Source organism: Macrobrachium rosenbergii, chromosome 57 (assembly GCF_040412425.1).
Source record: "Macrobrachium rosenbergii isolate ZJJX-2024 chromosome 57, ASM4041242v1, whole genome shotgun sequence".
NCBI classification, from domain to species: Eukaryota; Metazoa; Arthropoda; class Malacostraca; order Decapoda; family Palaemonidae; genus Macrobrachium; species Macrobrachium rosenbergii.
In genome coordinates, this window is record NC_089797.1 from 14913173 (window position 1) to 14940394 (window position 27222).

Here is a 27222-nt window from a genome sequence, read left to right on the forward strand (position 1 = left end):
TTCCCTTCGACTATTCTCCTTACTGGTGTATTTTTCTCGAGGGGCGTTGTTCACTAATAAACACACCAAACAGATATTTTATATATAATAATTACCCGCTTCCTAGAATTTATTAAAATATATCTCTTTGTCCTTTTCCATGTTCACACACTAAACACAACTGTCCAGGGTAGAAACGGAAGCCCCAATTTTTCATTCCTTTCACTTTTTAGTAGCATAGCTTTCCTCGGTTCGGTTTATCCTTGGTAATAGTTTTAGTTCGCCCTGAACTTTCTGTACACTGTAACGACGTTTCTTTTGAAGGTAATTCTAAGCCGGCTGTCCGCGGTGAACTAGACTATGGCAATTGGCGTTTTTCGATGTTATTTTACTTGCTTTACAAGAATTTAAAGTAATATTTTGTCGGCCGGCTGTAACTAAGCTGTCATTGACCTTTGAAGACTACGCGACTTGAATTGCCTAACGCAGGGTAGGTCTAAGCCAGTATTCCGCGGCAAGCCCCCCACCCCTCCATAGCTAATACGGCAAAATTGTAACCAGTAACACCCCTAAAAATACCAACATAACGTACCCTACAATTTTGCCGTATTAGCTATGGAGGTGGGGGGGAGGGCTTGCCGCGGAATGCCGGCTTAGACCTACCCTGCATTAGGTAATTCAAGTCGCGTAGTCTTCAAAGGTCAATCACAGTTTAGTTACAACCGGGCGACAAAATATTACTTTAAATTCTTGTAAAGCAAGTAAAATAACATAGAAAAACGCCAATTGCCACAGTCTAGCTCACCGCGGACAGCCGGCTTACCAACACTATGTGTTAATTTTCAGTACCAACGGTAGGCTTTTCTCTCCTTTTTTTACTCACTTGTTCTGGGGATTCACAGTTATTCTGGAAGGCATCACTCTCATCACTCGCTTTAACGTTTTTCTGTCAGTTCTTGTGGAAAGGCCTATAGAACGACTTCTTGCTGCCTTAACATTGGCCCCTCAAACAGCCGTTTAGCCATTCTTGTCCTGGCAGGTGACGAATGTTACGGTTCATTAGCTGCTTCAATATTAGTACTTGACGTAATATACACAATACGAAAAATAAAACACATTCAAATCACTAAAATCATGAGAGCAAAGAGGAAACTCTGTCCACAAAACGCAGCAACGAGACTTTGTTTTGGTATCTGTCATGGGTGAGATGCAGCAGTGCTGCCAAACTCTCCAAATCACACGCAACTTTATGTAGCCCCATGGAAAATTTCGTTTGCCGATAATCGATAAACAGTTGTTTTGAATACTTTTTTTTAATAAATCGCATTATTTTAGTTGATATTTTCGCGTCATTTGCATGGCATAAAATAACTTCTGAACTTTGTTTTGGTGGTTGAAAGAAAGGCTGCAGTGGTACCTGACGTAGCGAATCACACGCTCACTCTACGTAGCTCTTTGGGAGGCCTTGTTTTTCGTTAAGTATTAAAATATTGTTTTTTTCTACATTTTTGTTACACGAATTTCAGTGAATCTTAGCGAAAAATCAAAGAAATTAGCATGACGTAAAATCCCTTTAACTTTGATTTGGAGGGAACTAGCCGGGTAGCAGTGTTGCCAAACTCACCGAATCACACTCCAACATGTAAGGAAATAATTGCTGCATGTCAAGTTTTGTTTGCCGATAATCATTAAAATGCTGGTTTTTGTGAATTTTGTAATGCAAATCGCATTGTTTCCGTGAATCTTAGCGAAAAATAAAAGAAATTACACAAGGTAAAATCCCTTCGAAGCAACACACCTGATAACAATCCTTGGAATTGGTGGGTGTAGGTTGTGTGTGCAAGATTTTCTCTGAGAGTGCTTTAGGTCTAAATGTTTCATTTTACTATAGTATTCTCTTATACCATTCGATGCGTCATTGGTTGGAGAAGCAAGTTCCTATGTTAGCTCAAAATTATTCACATGATGTGTGTGTTGGTCTTTAAGAAATCAATAGCTAAGTTTACCTACTGTCAAGCAGCTAAATCTTAGCTGAAATTGCGTGAAAAAGGGATGCCACCACCTTCAGAAAATGTTTTTCTTTGTAGATTCAATGTACCTATACGAACCCTTACCATTCAGATAAGTTTTTAATTAAAAAAGTGATCCAACCATTAAAGAGAAGAGCTCTTTGAAGGCTTCTGCTTCCCGCTTGACTAAGAAAAATTGATAACATCGCCATCAAGAAAAGAATTTATAAACTAGAAGCCAAACACTGTATCCTTAGTTACTCAATTCATAAACTAACAACTTCGTAAGTGAAGACACAAAATCATGGTCGAGGTCACACCAGACAATTGATTTTTTTGTTTCTTGGGAAGTGACGAAAACTTGTGAAAAGTTTCGGATTCTTTCTCTTTACCTTTCTCAAGAAAGAGTTGAAAGATATGAGGACATCTTGAAAGACAATGGTAAAAGCAAAGAACTAAAGATTAAATGCCATGAACCCATTGCTCTATAAACTCGAAATTTTTCAGTGGACATGGTTACAAGTTATGCATACATAACGTACACGAACAAACGTACACACACTCACTCGGTATATCTATCTCTCTCTCTATCTATCTATATATACAGTATATATACATACATACATACATACATATATATATATATATATATATATATATATATATATATATATATATATATATATGTATATAGTAGTATATATACATATATATATACATATATATATAAGGTAAAATTATTGAAAGCTGTTATTATTGACAGAACGCCAGGAGACGAAGTTAATTTGTTCAATCATGTATAGCCTATGTTGAAATGGCATGAAAAAAGAAACAGTAAAAGTTAAAACCAAACAGTTAATATAAGAGAGATTAGTTCACGAAATACCAGCACACCAGCAATATTTAAATAAAATCGAAACAGACTATCCAATATCCAACTACCTGTTGACTTATATCGTACATTTTGAGAGCAGTTCAGTTATTTATCGATGCTTCTTTAAAGTTTTCTTTTAGAAAACTTTGAAAAACAAGTTAACCCTGAGCTGAAAAGATACTTCGTGAAAACCGCGAAGGCTCCTGCAGCACCCCTTGTAGAAGATCACCTGATACGGCGACCTCTTCATGATGACAGTCTATTGCAACTGTGTCAAGGGCCGGCCTCCTTCCATTAGATACTTTCATTTTCTCTCTCTCTAAGTTGTCGCTACAAAAATGGGCTCGAGGCGGGATAGGAAAAATTTTTATTTCATTCATGTTCGTTTCTTCAAAGGATTTCTGCTGAAACCCTCTCTACGAATATTAGAAAAAATAAAAGTTAGCTTAATCGTTAATTGGATGACCATTTTGTTTCCATGCATGAGGTATACGAGGCGAATTAAAGTCTTTTACATTAAAGTTTAGAGCTGCATTATAATGGAGGGGAAGAGGACGCTCCAGTTCTGGTAAAACGTATCTGAGCTCGACAGATGCATGCATGAACTGGGCTTAATTCACATTTGGATTCATATGTTAATTCAAGAGATACAGGTGTAAAATATTAAGTTATCAAGAAATGAAAGCTGTGTTTATATATATATATATATATATATATATATATATATATATATATATATATATATATATAGAGAGAGAGAGAGAGAGAGAGAGAGAGAGAGAGAGAGAGAGAGAGAGAGAAATACAAGAAATATCAAAATACAGTATTTTTATGGTAGTGTCTGTAGGGTACATGCTAGCCAACCTACGCAAGAGAGTGCTGTCTGCTCTGATTTCCCGAAGCCTGTATTCATTACCGTTATTTGTCCGAGAACGTCCACGTAACTTTCCTTATTTTTCCTTCGAAGGCCGCAAGTGTAAGTAATTTCCTCTTTTTATCAAACATCTGCTTTGGCTTACTTTTACTGGAAAACAAACTTTGCAGCATCGTAGAATTCATTCATCCCTATGACGCTTTGTTCCTTTTACGCGCAATTACTTCTCACACAAAGACCGAGCTCGGCAGGAGGTGGCGCCATCTCGCTGAGAGAGAGGATTTTTTAGCGAATGCTTTTGCTCTCGGAATTTTCCTTCAGTTCACAACAATTCCTGTTCTTATTAGAATATAGCATTTCCGCCAAAGAGCAAGTGCTGGGACCTATGAGGTCACTCAGCACCAAAAGAGAAATTGACGGTCAGAAGGTTTGAAAGGTGTAACAGAAGGAAAGCCTCGCAGTTGCACTATGAGACAATTGTTAAAGAGGAAGGAAAGTCAGATTGAAGAAAGAGAATAAGAACGGAGGTAGAGTAAAAGGAATGAAAGAAGTTACAGCTAGGGACCGAAGGGACGCTGCAAAGACCCTTCAGTAATGCCCACAGTGCACCACATGAGGCGCACTGATGGCACTACCCCGCTACGGGACCCGTTCTTATTGCTAATCTGGAACTTCATTTAATTTAATTTAGAGCTATATTTTCGGATCTTTTCACTTTTTCTATCCGATTGACTGTCAAATTGATCCTGAAGAACTCTTAAGTAGGTATTTGGTTTAATCGTTATTGGATTTCCCGACAACAGAGTTTACTCTTTATGCCACATAATACAACAGGAGACAGCATTCAACAGATAACCATCGACCTTCTACGCCCCTGCATATCTTTAAAGTGTTCATTTGCGATTATATTTAACCTCTACTACAACTATTTTATTTCTTTACTCTCCCATTCCCCCCACCTCCCTTTCCCCAAGGTTTCAGAGTTAAAGAGAAAGAAAATCCCCTTCAATTGTCCATTCACAGAAGTGTCACGTCTAACTATGACGAATTTTCTTCCTCGGCAATATCTCTTCATAATATGATTCACTTCAGGCGTAAGAAAGACTTATTGCTCTGTTGTCTTCAGTTCCTCATTTGCGTCATTCTTTGAAGAGGAGAAAATTTTGACTGTTATGTATGAGTCTTTCCTGTTCAGGCTTTTTGGGTTTACCTGCCCTTATTCAAAAAGATTGATTTTCTTCAATGTGAAGTTCTAGTTCTATCATATAATTTTCCTGGATATCTGACAGATTTCCAACAGTTTTGCATCAAGGTTTCGAAAGAGATAGCTAATTGCACCCTTGAAACTTGTTTTCCCTTAAAGATGGAATTTTTCCAGCTATTTACGCTAGTCATAAAAGTCACTTATATATTTTATACTCCTTTTCATTTTTCACAATATTGAAATGGATTGGTAGCTACATATTCATCCACCTAACAGGCATCCGTGTGTATATATATATATATATATATATATATATATATATATATATATATATATATATATATATATATATATATATATGTATGTATGTATATATATGTATATATATATATATATATATATATATATATATATATATATATATAATATAATATATACATATTTACGTGGATGAGACCTATGAAGAAGGAGAGGAGGATCAGCTGCGATGGTCTGCCAAAGAGAGCATGAGTAAAGCCATGGAGATTAAGGAAGTCATATCACTAGTTAATTTAAACCTACATAATTTCAGGTTTTGTAGGCCATCCAGGTAGGTCAGGTATACATATATATATATATATATATAGATACATATGTGTGCATATAAATATATATATGTGTTTGTGTAAACGGCGAGGTCCATGGGCAGCATCATCTTTTTAATTTTTCAAATACAGTTTAGGATTACATCTGCTAATAACGTCAGCCATTTCCTCCAACACAGACCAAATCAATTTAGCTCGGAACGTTTGCGATAACGTGGGCGCTTTGTGCTTCTTTCAATAGGGTCTTAGTCTCAAATCTTGCATTGTTGACTTTTCAGCAGTCGACCTGAAAATTGTGGTTAGCATTAGAAGAACGCTCGCCTGCCACTGAGATAGCAATTCCTTCCACTCGGATTTCCCAGTCATTTACTAGGTGCGCCTACATAGACCTTGGGATACAGTGCATTAGAATTTCAAGCCATTAGCGCCTCATAGGGCAGTGACTTTCCAGACATGACAGCACTTATCAGGACCTTAATGGGTACTGGGGTTTCAGGTCTACCTGGACGGCCTGCATGACCTGACATCACGTAGGTTTAAATTGACCAATGACATGGTCTTCTTAATCTCCATGCCTTTACTCATGGTCTTTGAAAGATCCTAATCTCCTTCATAGTTCTTATCCACGCAGGCCTTCATCTTCAAACCCTTTTAAAACCCTGAAGAGTCCACGTAACAACCTGTCTCACAATCTGTTAAGGCTGCAATAGGAGCATATGCCTTAGCTAGTCAATGCCACCAAGCATCCATCAATCTGTGCCACCAAACATTCACCAATCTTCCGCCTACAAAGGCTGCTGAATATTTGGGATCTCTCATTTAGTTTTGTTCCAATATGGTCTGCCATTCAACTTATGTAGAGTACTTTATGTGCTATGTGACTACGCCAGCTGGATGAATGTAGCTGATGTTACTGGGCTGGGTCAGGTCCTTACTAAGTACGGGAAGTCGGGTGGCGAGTTCGTGACCGATAATTTCTTTTTTGGCTGACGTGGCCAGGTGTATCCCGGATTACATTAATGGAGGGATGGTCACAGATGTTACCCACAAGCTTTGTTTCTCTGCGAACTGAGGCCCTGATCCGGCAACATGCTAGATTCTTCAAACCGTCGGTCCAGCGATGCAATGCTGGTCTTGAAAAAACCAGGCTGCTTAGCAATTTCACTGACATCGAATCAGTATTAAGCTGACCAGTAAATTGTTTTAGAAGAGCACTGGACACGTCCGTGTGCGTTTGGCAAGCTACCCTACGTCGTAACTACTAAGTCGTAACTACTTTGTCAATGAAAAGTCAATTTTATTAATAATTAGAAGAAATGTGATATGAAGAGAAACCTTCTAATGCAGTAAAAATTTTTACTGCGTCTTGATAATCGGTATCACGTTATTAATAACAGTATTAAGTATTCTTATTTTTTTAAAGTAATTTTTGGTTTCAGAGTGCTTATAACCGATCATAAGATAATTAAGCCACATGTAACAGCATATTGTTAAGGCGTTTTTATTATTTTATAAGAGAACCCTTAAAAATCGCAAATTTCCCATAATTATGAAAATTTCTTTAAAAAAGGAATTAAACGAAGCAAAACGGACGTTTATTGCAGAAGCAAGCAACTGATTAATGAGAAGGAAGTAATATGGTAGAACAAGGACGACAACGAAAGAGAGAGAAAAGTCACACACACACACACACACACACACACAGAGAGATTTAACTTTCCACGATACCAAAACTCTTGGTGTTTAATATCCGGGTCGTATAACTGGAAACAATTATTACAGCTAGTAAATAGAAAATAGTATGGCAAGGGAGATGTGAATTTGCACAAATAATGAACTGTTATCGTGTCCTTGTTTATTGTACTTCTGAAGCATATATGCCATTAATATACCTTTTTTTTTGTATTAGCATCACGCAGTCACAAACGCACAATGCTCCTGTCGAAAACTTTGACATATATCGGCTTACATATATGAGAGAATTATTAATTTTAAATTCATTTTTGTGATAATTGATACATATTTGTGTAATGAATAATTAAAGATTTTGTTTTAAAATGAAAGAAACTAACGTTTCTTTTTTACTAAAATACATTTAATTAATTTTTAATTAACTAATTATCGATATATGTACATATACAGGAATTTGGTGTTAATGTGTCTTTTTCAACTGTCTGTCCGTCACCAGATTCATCAGACATGAAAACCGCACCAACGCGTGGTTTAGATAACCTTCATTGACGCAAAGGGCTTGAAATTTTAACAAATTGTTTTTGTGAAATGAATATAATATTACTGAAATTATCATTTAACACAAAGAATATAATTTTACTGAAATCGGGGACCTGTTGTATAGCATTATTTTTTAATTTACACAAAGACAAAATTATAATACGTTTTATACGATTACAATATATATAATATATTAACGCTGTTGTATAACCATTATTTTTCAATTACATACATACAGACAGACAAACATACAAACACCCATACATTATACATACGTACAAGACTTGTATGGCATAGTGGATATAATATACTGCATATATTTATATATATATATATATATATATATATATATATATATATATATATATATATATATATATATATATATATATATATATATATATATATATTCTTTATTCTCAACTTTGTTCTCAACAAGTGACCATGAGCCTCGCCTTCATTTAGTGGTTCTCCTATGACCCGGAAGACTTTAATGATATTCTGTAAAATAAATTCCAAACCGCAAAAATGTTAGCATATGCCATGAGCGCAGACACAGTTTTCAAAATGGACATCACTTCTATTCAATGAAATGTAAAGCACTGAACAAAATAAAATTGTTCAGCGTAGAAATAGCTGCTTTCGGAATAACAAAAAAGTAATTAATTTTGTAAGTGAAATCATTGAATGTCTTTTTCGTTTGGTATATATCAAAAGATAAGAAAACAGTCATTTAGAAAATTAAAGGTGCAGAGCATAATAATTCTTTTCCTTTCAATTACCTTCACATCATACTTAGTTTGATATATCTTAAGATTAATTTCAACGGGTAATATTGACTGGATGTAGGACAAAAATATCATTTTCTTTATTCATTTCACTTTTCCAATAAATTTCTTCTTTAAGTATTTCTAGTCGTACACATTTCACTGCGTGACAGCTTTAAATGGCAGGTTATTTTGGGCAATATTTTTGTATCTTGTTTTACGGGATAATAAATATCCCGATTCGTAAAAACATTTTGGCTTAAAAATACTTAGATTCACGAACACTCCAACAAAATAACGTCCCGCTCAGTTGCAAAACAGAGATGTAGCCAGAAAAATATGCATATACTTATGTATCCATACATTAATGAGCAGCTAATCGGAACAAAATGTTTGTAAGATATTTGCAGCAATTTTCTTCCTCACTTAATCACACATTATATATAATATTCGTAACTGGGTGGATTTTGTGAATCTCAAGAACAGAGAAATCTCAGACCTTGGAAAAAACACAAAGTATATTTTAAATTCTTCATCTTGACGTTAAACGTTAAAATATGGTTCCATTTTAAGCTGTCTGGATATAACAAAAGTTGAAAATACAAATAAAAAATAAAGTCTAATGGAAAACCCATAAGAAATAGAGAAGAACCTATCTATATTATGCACAATGCAAACGAACTGCTTTCAGTTTAAAGGCTGCCTTATTTAATGTAATTATTATAAATTCCAACTGTTGATACTCGGATGCTGTTAGTTTTTTAAGATCGTCTTTATCTTTGGCGACATTATGCAAATTTTCACAATTATCCTTATAGTTGACTTCAGAGGTCTGGCAAGTGGTGTGCTTGTCCATGAACTGAGAGCTCAATGTTGGTCGATTTGACCGGAAAGATTTTTAATGCTTGAATTCAGTATCCCAAATTGCATTTGGAACACATGAATTTTTAAAACAATCGACAAACACAGACCACTTGGTATTTCTCTTTATAACTCAAGAATGATTTTATTCTATTGCTGTTCTATAACGCTATTTTTAAGTCACTTTTTGGCAGGTATTTCTGAAATAGTTCTCTCACTTCTTTAGATATCTTACCATTTCTAGACTTCTAGTATATTTGACACGAATTAGAGCTCATCACCTACCAACAAATTAGCGATGTGAAGCGTATTTTGGCTTGTGTGGAATTTATGAATTCTGATCAATATACACACGAGTCACTCGCAGTGAATTTTCATTTTGTAGGTTTTCTAATATATTTTGGTCTGTTTGCCACCGAAGGCTTCAAATCGAAGTCAGGAATGGTATCAAGGAACCATCTTTTTACGGCAGAACTCAGTTCAAGAAGGTGGTAGATAAAAATACACCTCAAATATGTGTGCCTGGTTGATGTCGAATTTAGCTATATTTTAATTGAACTCAAATTAACCAATCATTGGTAGGATTGTGCCACTTCAAGTCTTGACACCCTAATGGTTTTATAGCTTTTCCACTGAAAACTTAGAATACGGAACAGACAATGCAATATATAAAAACTCTCTTTCCATGAAAGAATTCATACTGTTATTGGGAGGATGAACTAATTAGTGGCATGCCTACCATGTTTCCACTAAAGATAAAAACTTAATTTAGTTCTTACGTTTTATTTCTTGATTGTTGGGAAAATCATTCCTAAAAATGACGGATTTCTGGTGGCATCTATGGAGACTTCAAACGCACAAAATTATCGAGAACCGATTTGAAAAAAAAAAAAAAACAACGCACGTCATCATGGAAATAGTAACGCTCGGTGGCGGTGATCACTTGCATTTTAGAGGCGAATTCATAAAAATGATTCATAGTAATATAAAGCCGGTTGTTGGTATCTTTGTTTACCAGACAGCAGAAAATAGTAAACCTTTTTTCTCGCTGAAAAATGTTAAAGGTTGCTATTGTGTCGAGTAACTCAATTTTAAATTGTGTATTCATTGGTCTTATTTGTAGAGATTACATTAAACAACTTTTTACTCGCTGTTAAAACCACACTGCATTTCTGCTTACCATGGCAGACATCGTGGACTAGTATTTGGAATGTAAATTCCCAATAGCTCTTCTTTCTTTCAGTTCAGAATTCATTTGGTGCCTTTTCTAAATGATATGTAAACTAAGTCTGTGCCCTCTGTGAATTTGTACGTTTGTATATAAGACACCGGCTCTTTCTTCATGCTAATTTACTGAATAATCGTGCAGACTGGGAGACGCATATCCAGTCTTTACTTCCATGAGGTTTATAATTGAATGTATCACTTGGACTTTCCCTTTGCGGATTGAGGCTGGTTCCTTTATGAAAGTGGTCTTATATTGCCTAAGAGAAAAATTTCACAATTTCATGATTGCTATTCTTGTATTTTCTTGATAGAGACCACAGTGTCTGGTTCAACTCTCCCACTCGCTTTTTTTATCACCTTATCAACATCCCGTGTTCCATATGTGAAATATATTTTTGGCAGTCCTATGACTAATATCTGCATTGAATTACAAATATAAGACAACAAAATCTGGTTTCTCATCAAGTGTCACGGAATAAGAGTTGAACTCCAGACGCCATTTGAAAGTATAAAAGCCAGTGAACAAGAAATAGCTGAAAAACCACTTTCTTTCAGAAGTCTTATATCATCTTGTGAGACAATAGCACTGGAGGATATGGCTTTTTTATTCAGGTATTACGAACTCAAATTGATCTCAGCAGTTAGTTATTAGAGATTCCGGGAATACTGGAAAACAGTTTTAAAATACATTACTGCTTTTGGAACTGATAAGACTTGTAGATATTCTGTAAGTCTTTATCAGTAAGTTACCTGGAATTATGATTATTGAATGTCAGTTAAAACCTTCTATCCAATAGCAAAGAAACTTCAATTAAATTAATAAAGATTAAAACAGTAATCACGATATTAGTTATAGTAACTTCTAGGGGAATAATAATAATAATAATAATAATAATAATAATAATAATAATAATAATAATAATAATACTAATAATAATAATAAACTATCGTTATTATTATTTGATCATCATTACCCGTCAAAACTAGTTTTATTCCACATTTGAAAACTCTATTAATAAACGATTTATCAATGGAGAAAACATGCTATATTAGTGAAACGCCTACGCACCGTATCTCTGCAAGCTTATAGTTAAGCCATCTCTATGAATAAATGAATGCAAAATCAGGCCTTAGGCATGAAATAACTCGAATGAATTTCATATATCTACACCATACCAGGCAATAAACCTCACATACAAAGATTTTTACTCATTAATTAAGAGAAGTTGATGAATGTGAGATATTAATTGCCTCTTCTATGAATTGTTTTCACCACTCAATATTGATCATGATTTTGTGCGCAACAGAACTTGCATGAACGTAGCATCAGTGAGTTTCTCATAAGTGTTGCAATTGCTCAGGGTGCTTTTGGAATAACATGCTTTGCTTTATGTGAACACTCACTGTGTTTTCTTTTTCTTTGTTCGAAGGAAAGAAAAACCCAGCATATATAAAACACACCTGGAACTGCCCACTTTATTGGAACTATTTTCATTAAAAGCTGATGAACAGATATGCATAATCAACTGAAAACTTGAGTTTGAATTATTTTAGATCTTCCATCTACAGTACAGAAATAGACAAAACAGGTACATAAGCATACCTTGGCAATTCCAAGATAACTGGAATAATCTGACGGGCAATTCGTCGCGAAAATGTTTAATTAGGAATAAGTTTTATAATTATTAATGTTATATTGCGAGAACATACGAATAAACCATGCTGGAGTCTGTAAATAATTTTGGTGTTAATACTTGCATATAAATTTATTACCGTGTGACGTAATACATATTATACAACTTAGTTGGTTAAAATTATGTAACTAAAGACAAATAATTTAAGTATTCTAACTAAGATGTCGGAGCACCATTTACACTGATTTCGCATGACACAAAATTTGTACTTGAAAAGAACCTTCTAATAGTTGGAAATCACTTCAGAAAAAACTATAAAGCCAGCCTCTAACAGTTCTTCTCCCTCCTCCCCTCTCAGCACGCAAACAAGGTATGCAATTAAGGATACTCTTTATATAAAATTTTTCACACACATTATGTTTATATATATATATATATATATATATATATAAAATAAAATGTATATATATTACATAATACTTTATATATATTTATATTAGGTTCTTTATATATAGTGTCATGCGAAATATAAATGGCGCCCGGCATCTTATAGAATATATATATATAATATATATATATATATATAAAAACATGTAGTTACAGACGCACCAGCCAACCTTTAACAACATGCAATCACCCAAAGTGGACAGGTAGGCAAGTGGCACAGACTGCAGTTCACCATTGCACCACTCCGCCACTTGCACTTTGGGTGATTGCATGTTGCAAAGGTTGTGGATATATATGTGTGTGTAGTCGTATGTATGTATACAAACTATACATTTTTATATATATATATATATATATATATATATATACCTATATATATATATATATATATATATATATATATATATATATATATGTACCACGACAGCATATATATACACTATATATATATATATATATATATATATATATATATATATATATATATATATATATATATATATATATATATATATATTTTATATAAAATGGGAACAACGTTTGCAACATGGGACCAAAGGTGACAAGAACATGAATGGTGAGCCAGCAACCTCACGACTAGAGACTTTCTAAGAAGCAGGAGGATGTCCCTCACGACTGTTTTAACCACTCCAAAGATGTAATTTCACACATACCATTTACTTCTGCCCGGATAATTCTCTACAACCGTTTTCTCTTTGTATTATTATTACTCTTAAATGCCACATGGAAAATCCCTCCGCTGATTACGTTCAATTAAGCATTTTATAAAAACACTCCACCAACATGGAAATGGAAAATAGAACTTTGTTTGACGATATTGTTGAATTTTCGTTAACATCGGAATGAAAACTACATTAAGAAATAACTGATACGAGGTGATGAGAATAAAGTTTATGAAGATTATATATCAAGACATGAAAATAAAATTAAATTGCTGATTCGAAGACGTCTTTGGACCGCCATTGTCATTCACGATCGTATCGTTACCCGGTCTACCAAACGTCTGAACGAGATACGTATTGTGTCCTACGTTACAAGCTAAACTTCTCATTGTTTACCATTGCCGTTAACAGTGTGGAATAACTGAAGAATTTTGTACTTTTGTAGTGAAGATGTGGTATCGTCAAGAAAATTATTTACACAAATATACAAAAAAACACAAAAATTTCCCACAAGTATTCACGGTAGCGTAAAATAAATTGAAAAGGGCAAAAAAAAAAAAAAACAACGAAAGCTGAAAAACCTGCTGCATTGGTAATTAGAAAACAAAAGTTACTGTAGAGTAATGTATAATTTGTTGCGCAATGAAAGTACATACAAATTACTGAATAAAAATCCCACAGGAATAGTAATTTTAGCAATAAAGGTAAATAACCACTAAAAAGAAATGTAAACAATTTTACCGTGTTTGTACGGACTGTTAATAAAACACACACAGACGAACAAAAACAAATACTACCTCTAGTTTTATTAGTTCTGCTAAATGCGGTTTAGCTAAATACATTGTTGATATTCTTAATTCATTAGTTAGTTCCATTTCCGATGACAACATAAAGAGCAATGTAAACTTTAATAAATGCATCAAAATGATGTCCAGATTAATTAACAGAAATTCTCCGCTTGAATTTTGACATAGTATTATCACTCTCAAAATACATACTGAAGATTTGTTGGAATTTTTATCTGAAAACTTAGACAGCAGAGAGCTTGATATACCGTTTTCCAACAAAATCTTAAAAGAAATTATTTAAATGTGTTAAAGAATTACAAATTTGATATCAATGGGAAATATTTCTCTCAAAGATTTCTATGTTCATGTGAAATCCTCTCTCTCCATGGAATTATTTTTCCAGAGCAGGATATTAGCAAAATTATTCCACGTAATGTATTCTGGTTTAGTTATGTTGACGGCATGACATATATTTGGCCTGGAACAAAAATGCAAAATAATGCTTTGTTTGGTAAATTGAATGAGCCGGTGCTGTAGAATAAGTTCGCTACGGAAATGGAAATTGATTGCGGTGTACCCTTTTTGGATTCACTGACACATGGAAGCAGCGTTGGGTTTAGATTTAATAGGTAATACAGAACACTAACCAACAGTTTTGCCTGATAATACAGAAAACTAACCAATATTTTTGCCTATGTACATTTTTTCTTCTGGTCACAGTGGTAGGTCCTGGCTGATTTCGACTGTATTTCCAAGCCCCGTCTCTAATTTTTCACCTGCGGTAATGTGAGATATACTGTATATATATATATATATATATATATATATATATATATATATATATATATATATATATATATATATATATATATATATATACTGTATATATATATATATATATATATATATATATATATATATATATATATATATATATATATATATATATATATATATATATATATATATATATGTGTGTGTGTGTGTGTGTGTGTGTGTGGCACCACCTATTTCTAGAATGAAGAACTCTGTCACATCTTCTGCCATTCCCTAATTATTCAAACTGCATAATTTCTTAAGGCCAGGTTTGTCCTCAATTATACTAAGATGGAAAGTTTTAATCTTATACGTTTTTTTCAAGGACCGAACTTGACCTCATCAGCCTTCTCCTTTGAAGTGTCTTAATAAAGTTAATACGAGTTTATGAAACCTCATATACCCTACAAGAGAGAGAGAGAGAGAGAGAGAGAGAGAGAGAGAGAGAGAGAGAGAGAGAGAGAGAGAGAGAGAGAGAGAGCTCTTGTTAAGGTATTAATAAGGTCTTTTTCTTTTCAGATCATTATGTCGAGTGCTCCAGACGTCCTGGGACCCGCTTATCACAAGCAGCTCAGAAAGGCAATTCTCGGCATAATGTTCGTCGTTGCTTTAATCGGCAACACTTTCGTCATGGGGAAACTCCGCCAAAAATGGGCTAAGCGAGGACGTATGACTATCATGAGCTTCAATTTAACCTTGGCGGACCTTCTAGTGGTTCTCATTACCATACTTGGTAAGCACTTTTTTGTCCTTATATCACTACATATTCATGGCCTGCTATATCAGGTTTCAGGCTAAGTGGAAAGGTGATTATGCTTAGTGGAAAGGTGATTATGCAATTAAATTCTTTTTATGTGCGTTAATTCTGTTTTTGGCATTTTTTTCTATTTGGGATTGAAAACTGAGTTGATAGTCTCTTTTTTTCCTTTTTTTTTTGAAAAAGAATGAATTTCATAACATGAGCCTAGTGACAATAACTAGGTATGTTTGACGTCATACATATGTTATTATTCAACTTACTGTAGAGATAACAGGGAAGGTAATTCCAATAGACGATTATTAACGAGAATCCAAAAAATAACAGGAAATCTAATGAGCTTAGCGACTATCTATATAAAATATTTTTTAATTAGTCTGGCCAAAGCATCATTTACCATGATATACAAGATGATTGAATACATTTATTTCAATAAGCGTCACTGCTATTTTAAAACTAAAATAACTTTCTGTTTATGAGGTAATTCGAAGCTTTCTAATTCCTAATTAATAACGACTAAGGGTGCATGCAATGCACAGTACAGTATGACATTAACACTCGTCGGTAATTTATCGCATGCATATCACAGACAATTTGAAAACAAGTGAACGACCGTAAGTTGAGAACAGCCTTCGGCAAACGCTGGAAAACAGTATGAGGCACTGGAAAGAACTACCAGTCAGTCGTTGACCTGTATTCATGCTGACTGTGAAGAGTGTGCGATAAGCCTCCAACTTGTGTTATGAGTTGTTTTAGTGCATCATGCGGTAGCTTCAACTTATCAGCGGTCTCAAGATCAAATACTTTTTCCTTGACAAGCTGCCATTTATAACACCGTTGTTATACAACAGTAAACAATAAACAATTCATAGTCTTAAAGAAAAGGCAGCAATATCAGATTAATGACTATTTTCTTAGCTACAAATTTTTAATTTAACAAACAGCATTTTTAATAATTTTATTCAATAAATAAGAAAGTCTATCTTTTTTATGGGTCATATGATATGTCTTTTTTTATTTCATATCATTCTCAACAGCCCTTTTAAGACTTTATTATCCAGTAACAAGGTTTGCTTTATTCCGAAAACATTTTCATTTATCCTGTTCAGAGACGATGGGGTAATTTAGATGTGGATTCATCATTTACGTCATTTCCACACGAACCCGAGAAGGAATGACCTTCTCCTTCATTTCCTTGTTTATTGGTATCCTACAGAATATTGAGATTATACGCTATAAATCGTTATTGATGTGTACCGTGTGGTTATTAACATTAATATATAATTTATTATTCATCTGGCTATGGCACCCTCCCCAATACAAAGTAACCAACTATTTCCTAGAATTCTGCAACTGAGTTTTACGTGGAAATGAACATAGGTGGTGTATTTATCAATATTTAAAATTTTCATTGTACAGTAGAAATTAATGATGGTGACACTTCAGAATTTGAAATTATAACAGAAAACAACTTCAAATGATAAATATAGACTATAAATAATGCAAGAGAGAAAATGGAATTAATGATAACATTTACGGAAAGAGAGTGGTGTACGCCAAATAAAGGTGGTGTGTGTGCGGTGGCAGGGAGGGCGGTGGGCGGTTGCCGAACTTTTAGGTTCTAGTGACCCTCCTGTCGGGGTGCATGAGGCAGCTAAATCTGAGGAAGTTTTTTGCACTAGGGCGCAACAGCAATTCAGTAAGTTAAAGTGTGAATGTGGCAGTGATGACATCATAACTTTCCTAGGACCCCACAACCTGTTAGGGGAAACGGCTCTCTCTCTTTCTCTCTCTCCTTGTTTGTGCTTCTCAAAGTCCCATCTCATTAATTTTTTTTCTTTCTTTTGAAATTAGAAACCAATTAAACCGACTCTTGATGAAAATGAGCTATTTTGCCTTACTGAAATGGTGAACATTATCCCCTTTTTTACGATATATTTTGTTTGACATATCCGACTGACAGAGTTTGGATTTTGTAATGTTTTCCTTTTGTATCTCCCATTAACAATGTGCATTAGCTCTTTGGTAAGTTGGAAACAATATCTCAAAAGGTAAAGCAAAATATTTTAGTGATTTGATGCTTTCCGATTCTTCTTTTTCCCCATTCAGACACAGACATTTAAAAGAATTAAACAAGAAACAAATGAATGATATTTTTTGTATATATAAATCAATGGTTCCCAAAGTGGGCGGTGGATTGATATCAGGGGGCGGTGAGGCAAAAGGGGGAGGTTGGGGGGCGACAAGGGCTTGTTTTTTTTTTTTTTTTTTTTTTTTTACAAAATCTGAGTGACAATATATGTCATAAACACTAAACCTAAGGTAAAGGAAAACTTAAGCATTTTATAGATAATAAAAGTGAGTTCCAGCCTGATGTGGAGAAACTGAAGTCCCTGCACCAAGCACAGCCATCCCATTAACAGTAATTGTGATGACAAAATAAAATGGTTTACTAAATTAAATATTATTTGTGAAATATACATCATTGTGTTTAATATTGTTGTTTTCAATTTGAAGCAAACCAAAAAAAAAATATGCTCGCATGTGTGTATCGGGGGAGGGGGGCGCTAGGAATCTATCTGGGAGCCAAGGGGGCGCCAGCCTGAAAAAGTCTGAGGAACTCTTGATATAAGTGATACCAAAATATGCTAAAGGTAGCTGAATATATTCAATACCAAATAATGTCAAATCCCAATGGTATAGATACATGAATTTTTCTTACATGCATTAGACTTTTTCTCTCTCTCTCTCTGTCAAGCTGTCTGTCAATGTTTGTGGGTCTGTCGTCGGCTTAAAGGATTACGTGATAACTAATGAAAAGAGGTTTTATTTTTGATTGCTTTTAGCATAGATCCATCTGGATTTTCATCCAAGAATCTTTTTTTCCTTATTTCCACTGAAGTGCAATTAATTAAAAAAACAACTTTGTGCTGCTTGTGAAATAAAACATATTGGACGCACTGTCTCTATTAATTATGGCAATGGCATCAAGTATTAGGGTAACTATGCTAATTTCCTTGGGAGGTTTGTAATCTCTGATAACCCTTTTCCGTAGCTATGTGTATTTCTATTATTCCCTTGATTATGAGCGTTATTTTTTACTTATCGCCTCATCCATATTTCTCTCGTATATATTTTCATTTTAATTATATTATCTCAAGCATAGTTTGTCGCGTGTTCACCTAAGCTTGTTCTGCGCTTAAAATGTTCTTTGAAAATGCTGGAATCTGGTAAGACTTTGATGCATATAATGGACCAGTTAATAACCGACATACTGATAAAAGTTAAGTATACCTTAGTTTTACCAGCCCCATTAATAAGAGTAAGATAGCAAGTCAATTCATTATCACCTTCATAGACTGTTTTGAATTTCTCTGTTTCTATCATCACATTTTTAGCAGCGATCACTGTCCCTTAAATGTTTAAATTCTGGATATCAAGTCAAGTTAACATAGCAGGGGGATATTTTCATTCATCTATGGCATTCTCGTTCTATTCTTTATATTCTGTTTTTTTATTAATTCCAGTACTGTTCTTTACGCGAACTATCGTTCCGTGCTTATTCAAGGTTTATCTAATATGTAGTGCTGAAAGATCTAATGTGGGCCACTTTCTGCTTATAATTTTGAATCAATGCCATTCTATTCCAGCTACAAGAATACTTAGTGGAAAGTATAATGAAGCATTTCAAACGGTGAAAGTTTTTGGTGGTTTGTTTGCTTGTGTCCGTAGATCTGAATATGGGTTTTAATGTATTTAGTAAAACCTGTCATTACATTCATTACTAACCTCCTCAGAACTGAGGAGATTTTCATGTCAGCAAAAAGTCAATTCAGATCCGATTTGTCTCAAAAGTTATTTAACTTGGAATCATTATTCAATGAATGTGTTCTTTCCAACTATTCTCTACATAACTACATAACATACAAGTACCGAAAATCATACCTTATCTATTTTGAACCTTGGATATAGTTATATGAAGGGTATTATTAACCATTTCATTTTAGGACAGACACTGGCATGCAGACATCCAGACAGAATTTATCAACTAAAATGAATTAATTTAAATGCAAAAAGATCTCCTTTAAAAAATAAGCCCATCCAATATTTAGTTTATACATACATACATACATATATACATATATATATATATATATAAATATATATATATATATATATATATATATATATATATATATATATATATATAAAATGTGTGTCCAGTCTTGTAATTGCCCAAATCTCAATGTTGTTATAATTAAGGAAAATTCTCTGTTCTAGTATACCTTTCATCCCTTTCAGTTACCAAAGAATATAGACGTTAAAATGTTAAGTATATTATTCTTCGTTATTGCTTTAGGATGTGCAGCAGACAACGTTGCTTTATGATATAAAATTTCATCTTTTAAATTCAATTGAAAGATCTTCAACTCTTTAGATCTTGGATTACATCCTCCAGCTTCTTCTAATAAATCTAAAGAGAAACATGGCTCAGATTGCACGATAAAAGTTTCTTAAACTAATTTCAGGGGGAGTTGATTAAAATTTGATCTAGTCTACAAACTTCACTTCAATCCACCAAGAGTCAACAAAACTGCTGAGTAAAATTCTCCAGCAAACCTAAGTAGCATTTGATAGTAACGCGACTATTTGTAGGTGTACTGCCTCTTTGGTAGCTCCCTCGGACTTAGCTTCACATGCAAAATTTATTTTCTCATCAATTTCGGAAGGAAGAATGCCATGCAGGAACAATGTATTTGCTAGTGTACCTGTCCACACAGTTTACGAATAAAGGTCAAGTTTGTTTGAGAGAATGGGACTCTGGTTCTTTCATATCTAATTTTATCCAAATTTCATGTTAACAATCTTTCATGAAGACCCCAACCACGTTTCTCTTTACTAATTTACCCTCTATGTATTGTATGTGGAAACTCAGAAACTTTGTTTTTGAAAATCGCAAGTTTTAGCTCGCACTTTCTCATCAGTGTTTATATTGCAGTTAATAGCTTTCCATTTTTTCTCCGTAATTGTATTTACCTCCTTAAATTCAAGTATTTCAGTCAAGTTAATAGTAATATTCGACACTATTTTTGCAGGAAAACTTTTTTCATAGGATTTATAACATTTGTATATTAGAATTCTTAAAGTCAAATAAATCCTCTCAATGTATTTCGCTTCTTATACTCTTAATTACGCAGCTCTGAGACTGCAGCTGAAGACCATCAGTTCTTGACAACAGCAAGGATAATAGCTTCAATAGCAGAATCTTTTCTCTAGACGCATAGCACAGAGACCGTTCCTTACTCTTCTTTTTCTCTTTGTCACAGGTCAACTAATGTGGGAACTACTGGACAAGCAATGGTACTTATCCAACGGAGCTTGCAAACTGTATAAAGTAGCGTCGACTTTCGCCATTACTTCCAGCAACTACATGTTGGTGGCCATTGCTATAGACCGACATGAGGCTGTGGTGCGCCCTCTTAACCCTTTCATTAGTGCCAAGAACCTTGCTTTGGCTGCCTGGGCTGTCAGCCTGCTGCCGTCGCTTCCAAATTTCTTCGTGTTCTTCAGGTAAGCAAATAATAGTGGTACTTCTCTATTCAATAGCAGAATTCAAAGCAGAGTTTTTATGGTAGAAGATAATGTTTTTAATACATCTCGGGTGATGGTATACGCAAACACGGCATAGTTGTATTAGTCGACATACCAATACCTGACCTTCCTCATAATATTATAAGAAGATTAATTAAGAGCTTTCAATACCCTGATCCTCTTGTAGATCTCTCTCTCTCTCTCTTATGAATGCGAAAATGAAAGTCAGTTAATATCTCTTTGTTTTACGGAAATAAATTATGAAAGCTCTTCTCCCCTCCCCTGTCCCCTATCAAGTCTCTCTCTCTCTCTCTCTCTCTCTCTCTCCAGTGCGAATCGCACCTGAGAAACAGTGATTTAGGTAAAAAATCACCGATTCCTAAGCAGAATTTATAGGGTCATTCTCGCATTACATCTTCCGGTCATCCATTTCTCAGAACGAGGAGCTGAGATTCACGACTCCCGATGGCCCCAGTCGATAATAACTATCCGCGATGCTTCGCCAAAGGAAGTTGATTTTGTGAATTTTCAGTATATTTTCCTCGGTTTGCCAAAAAGCGATTGAAAGGGATGGCAGCAATACTTCTTCAATTTTATTCTTCTTTGATATATATATATATATATATATATATATATATATATATATAATATATATATATATACATATATATATATAATTGTATGTATATATACATATAAATATGTATATTATAAATATATATATATATATATATATATATATATATATATATATATATATATATATATATATATATATATATATATATATATATATATATATATATATATATATATATATATATATATATATATATATATATATATATATATATATATATATATATATATAAAATATATATATATATATATATATATATATATATATATATATATATATATATATATATAATATAATATACCGTATATGCCGGCGTATAAGGCGACTCAGCGTATAAGGCGACCCCCAATTTGTTAGATTAAATAACACAACGCCTGTGACGTCACTATCGGCGGAGTAATACCCGTTGGAAGTAGATCCACATGAATGTATTCCTTTAAAATTGGAAAGAACCCCGATATCAAGGATAACTGGGGAACTATTGATATCACAAAACCCTTTAGTTTGATTATAAAATACTGCCAAGGAAATATTGGCTTTTAGTAAACAACAAGGCTCGTAAGTCGAGCACGACTTGGAACTCCGAACGGTTGCCAGTAATAGTGTCACAGGAAAAAAGTCACAGAAAAAAAGTCACAACTTTGGTTAGGGAAAAAGTCACAGGAAAAAAATTCACATTAATTTATGATGGCTGGTAATGACGTCACAGGGAAAAATCAATACTTTGGCTAGGAAAAAAGTCACGGGAAAAATCATTTTTAGCACAATATTGAACCTTTTCTGCCATAAAAATAATCATGACTTTTTTCCTGTGACTTTATTACGGGCTACCATAATTTAATGTCACTTTTTCCTGTAACTTATTTTCCGTGACTTTTTTTTTTTTTTAACCTAGATTCACTATGAACACGGCTATGTTTCGTAAGCAAGAAAGTTAGACTACCCCGATTTACCCCTTCAGTAACTCCAAATTATGTATCAATGTTAAAAGGGCACTATACAATAAGTTTCAATACAAAAATTGTCTAATATTATTGCCTTATAATAATGGTACTCTGGATAAAGTAGGTAGCAAAGTGAGAGCGATCCTAATGTCTAATTATGGTAATTACCTACAGTTATTACTGTGATTACAGTTGTTTTGTTCACAGTATCAATAGTTGCATCACTAGTGATTTACCTGAATTACCTACGGTTTTTACCGTTATTACAGTTGTTTTGTTTCATTATTGATCGTTGTGTTACTAGTGATTCACTTGAATTACCTATGGTTTTTACCGTTATTACAGTTTTGTTCACATTATCGATAGTTGTGTCACTAGTGATTCACCTGAATTACCTACGGGTTTTACCTTTATTGTTTTGTTTACGGTATTGATAGTTGTGTCACTAGTGATTCACCTGAATTACCTACGGTTTTTACCGTTTTTAAAGCTGTTTTGTTCACAGTATCGATAGTTGTGTCACTAGTAATTCACTTGAATTACCTACGGATTAACCGTTATTACAGTTGTTTTGTTTACAGTATTGATAGTTGTATCACTAGCGATTCACTTGAATTACCTACGGATTTACCGTTATTACAGTTGTTTTGTTTACAGTATTGATAGTTGTATCACTAGCGATTCACTTGAATTACCTACGGATTTACCGATATTACAGTTGTTTTGTTTACAGTATTGATAGTCGTATCACTAGCGATTCACTTGAATTACCTACGGATTTACCGTTATTACAGTTGTTTTGTTTACAGTATTGATAGTTGTATCACTAGCGATTCACTTGAATTACCTACGGATTAACCGTTATTACAGTTGTTTTGTTTACAGTATTGATAGTTGTATCACTAGCGATTCACTTGAATTACCTACGGATTAACCGTTATTACAGTTGTTTTGTTTACAGTATTGATAGTTGCATCACTAGTTGAATTCACGGATTTACCGTTATTACAGTTGTTTTGAGTATTGACCTAGCGGATTGAACCGGATTTACCGTTATTACAGTTGTTTTGTTTACAGTATTGATAGTTGTATCACTAGCGATTCACTTGAATTAACGGATTTACCGTTATTACAGTTGGATTTAGTTGTATCACGTTATTACCTACGGATTAACCGTTATTACAGTTGTTTTGTTTACAGTATTGATAGTTGTATCACTAGCGATTCACTTGAATTACCTACGGATTTACCGTTATTACAGTTGTTTTGTTTACAGTATTGATAGTTGTATCACTAGCGATTCACTTGAATTACCTACGGATTTACCGTTATTACAGTTGTTTTGTTTACAGTATTGATAGTTGTATCACTAGCGATTCACTTGAATTACCTACGGATTAACCGTTATTACAGTTGTTTTGTTTACAGTATTGATAGTTGTATCACTAGCGATTCACTTGAATTACCTACGGATTAACCGTTATTACAGTTGTTTTGTTTACAGTATTGATAGTTGTATCACTAGCGATTCACTTGAATTACCTACGGATTAACCGTTATTACAGTTGTTTTGTTTACAGTATTGATAGTTGTATCACTAGCGATTCACTTGAATTACCTACGGATTAACCGTTATTACAGTTGTTTTGTTTACAGTATTGATAGTTGTATCACTAGCGATTCACTTGAATTACCTACGGATTTACCGTTATTACAGTTGTTTTGTTTACAGTATTGTTAGTTGTATCACTAGCGATTCACTTGAATTACCTACGGATTAACCGTTATTACAGTTGTTTTGTTTACAGTATTGATAGTTGTATCACTAGCGATTCACTTGAATTACCTACGGATTAACCGTTATTACAGTTGTTTTGTTTACAGTATTGATAGTTGTATCACTAGCGATTCACTTGAATTACCTACGGATTAACCGTTATTACAGTTGTTTTGTTTACAGTATTGATAGTTGTATCACTAGCGATTCACTTGAATTACCTACGGATTAACCGTTATTACAGTTGTTTTGTTTACAGTATTGATAGTTGTATCACTAGCGATTCACTTGAATTACCTACGGATTAACCGTTATTACAGTTGTTTTGTTTACAGTATTGTTAGTTGTGTCACTCGTGATTCACTTGAATTACCTACGGTTTTTACGTTATTACAGTTTTGTTCACAGTATCGATAGTTGTGTCACTAGTGATTCACCTGAATTACCTACAGTTTTTACCGTTATTGCAGTTGTTTGTTCACAGTATCGATAGTTGTGTCACTAGTGATTCACCTGAATCACCTACATTTTTTACCGTTATTACAGTTGTTTTGTTCACAGTGTCGATAGTTGTGTCACTAGCAATTTGCTTGAATACAGTATCGATAGTTGTGAAGGTAGTTAACTACTGACACAACTATCGACACTTCAGGGGTTAGCCTATCAATACAAATTTTGGCAGGGTTTAAGGTTTGCTTTTTTATACTCGCCATATAAGATGACCCCCCATTTTGGGGGAGATTTTTAAAAGGTCGCCTTATATGCCACACATAGTATATATATATATATATATATATATATATATATATATATATATATATATATATATATATATATATATATATATATATATATATATATATATATATATGCATATAATATAAATATGTATGTATATATACATTTTGTATATATATATATTTATATATATATATATTTATATATATATATATATATATATATATATATATATATTATATATATATATATATATATATATATATATATATATATATATATATATATATATATATATATATTCAATAGTTAACTTCGAGGTAACTGCCTGCTCCATGTTTAATTTGGCAAGTGTAATTATGCACCATGGGTACCATTATAACTTTGTAATTTTATGGTAAGGATGTTTCACTTGCTAATGGATTTAATTCCCCACCCGACCTTCCATTATAGTTTTATTTTTATTATTTACTTTGCACGTCAATATTTGTATATATTACAAATGAGCAAAGATGATAGCGGAGGCAGCTGCTGGGCATCCGGATGTACAGATTTATTCTTTGTCAATAAGTTAACTTTTTTCTCGTTTTAACAACTTTACTTTGCTTGTTATCCAATAAATATCCTTTGCATACACTGGTTGCACAGAGTAATAAAGCTGTAAGACCCGAGTATAGTAAATTATGACTCAGTTTATACTCATGTAAGAAAATACTTTATCCAATAGGCTTTATATATATATATATATATATATATATATATATATATATATATATATATATATATATATATATATGTGTGTGTGTGTGTGTATATATACATACATACATACATATATATATATATATAATATATATATATATATATATATATATATATATATATATATATATATATATATATATATATATATATATATATACACTCACACATAAGTAGGCAAAATGCATTCACAAATATTGAGCTAAAATCATCGTTTAACACTGAATTCACTACTCCTTGAGAATAACTTACACTCCAAGGGATGTATATAATAAGCGCATCTTATCAGTTATATTTTTCTTTTGATGTAATTTATAAAAAATAATAGTATAATTTCAATAATAAACGATGTCTGTGGCCTACGTCATATATATTTTTTACTCAAGTAAAATTGAAATTACCAAATTCAAATAAACTAAAGTGAAAGTAGAAATTCACCCTTCCCTCTGTTAATCAAGTGATGAAATTAAAAGGTATTGACAATAATCTTTAATTTTCTTAAGCGACAGTTCCAACTAAATTTGCGATTTCCCGAACACTTTTACACTTTCTGCGGTCGTGACATAATATACTGATATGAGTAAAGAAAACTGAGGTATTGGCACTCAGTATATCCTATTTATTATCAATGTGACTGAAGAAACATTGTTGCATATATATGTATGTATATACTCATATCAATATATTATGTCACGACCGCAGAAAGTGTAAAATTGTTCGGGAAATCGCAAACTTAGAACTGGTGCTTAAGAAAATCAAAGATTATTGTCAATACTTTTTAATTTTATCACTTGAGTAACAGAGGGAAGGGCGACTTTCAATTTTACCAGAGTAAATTTTTCATAGTGAAAGAATACTTATAAAAACATTATAAACGTTTTATAACTCTGGTTTCTAAATATCTTCTCAATCAACATAAGAATAACTAATATCAAGGATGATAGGGAGGAAAAATAACAGGAAAAGTTAGCGTGTTTATCAAATCTGCATTAGATGACACTGACCGAAGAAATACATTCACTTACAACTCAGA

The 27222-nt window shown here is 33.3% G+C and overlaps 1 protein-coding gene across 1 annotated transcript in view; it reads left to right on the forward strand.

The window, feature by feature from the left end:
• Positions 1–27222, forward strand: part of LOC136837081 (vasopressin V1a receptor-like) — a 111862-nt gene that overhangs the window by 72816 nt on the left and 11824 nt on the right. The window contains exons 2-3 of the mRNA XM_067101686.1: positions 15499–15712; positions 21064–21307. Of these exons, the coding sequence (XP_066957787.1) occupies positions 15499–15712; positions 21064–21307 (458 nt within the window). The remainder of the gene's footprint in view (positions 1–15498; positions 15713–21063; positions 21308–27222) is intronic.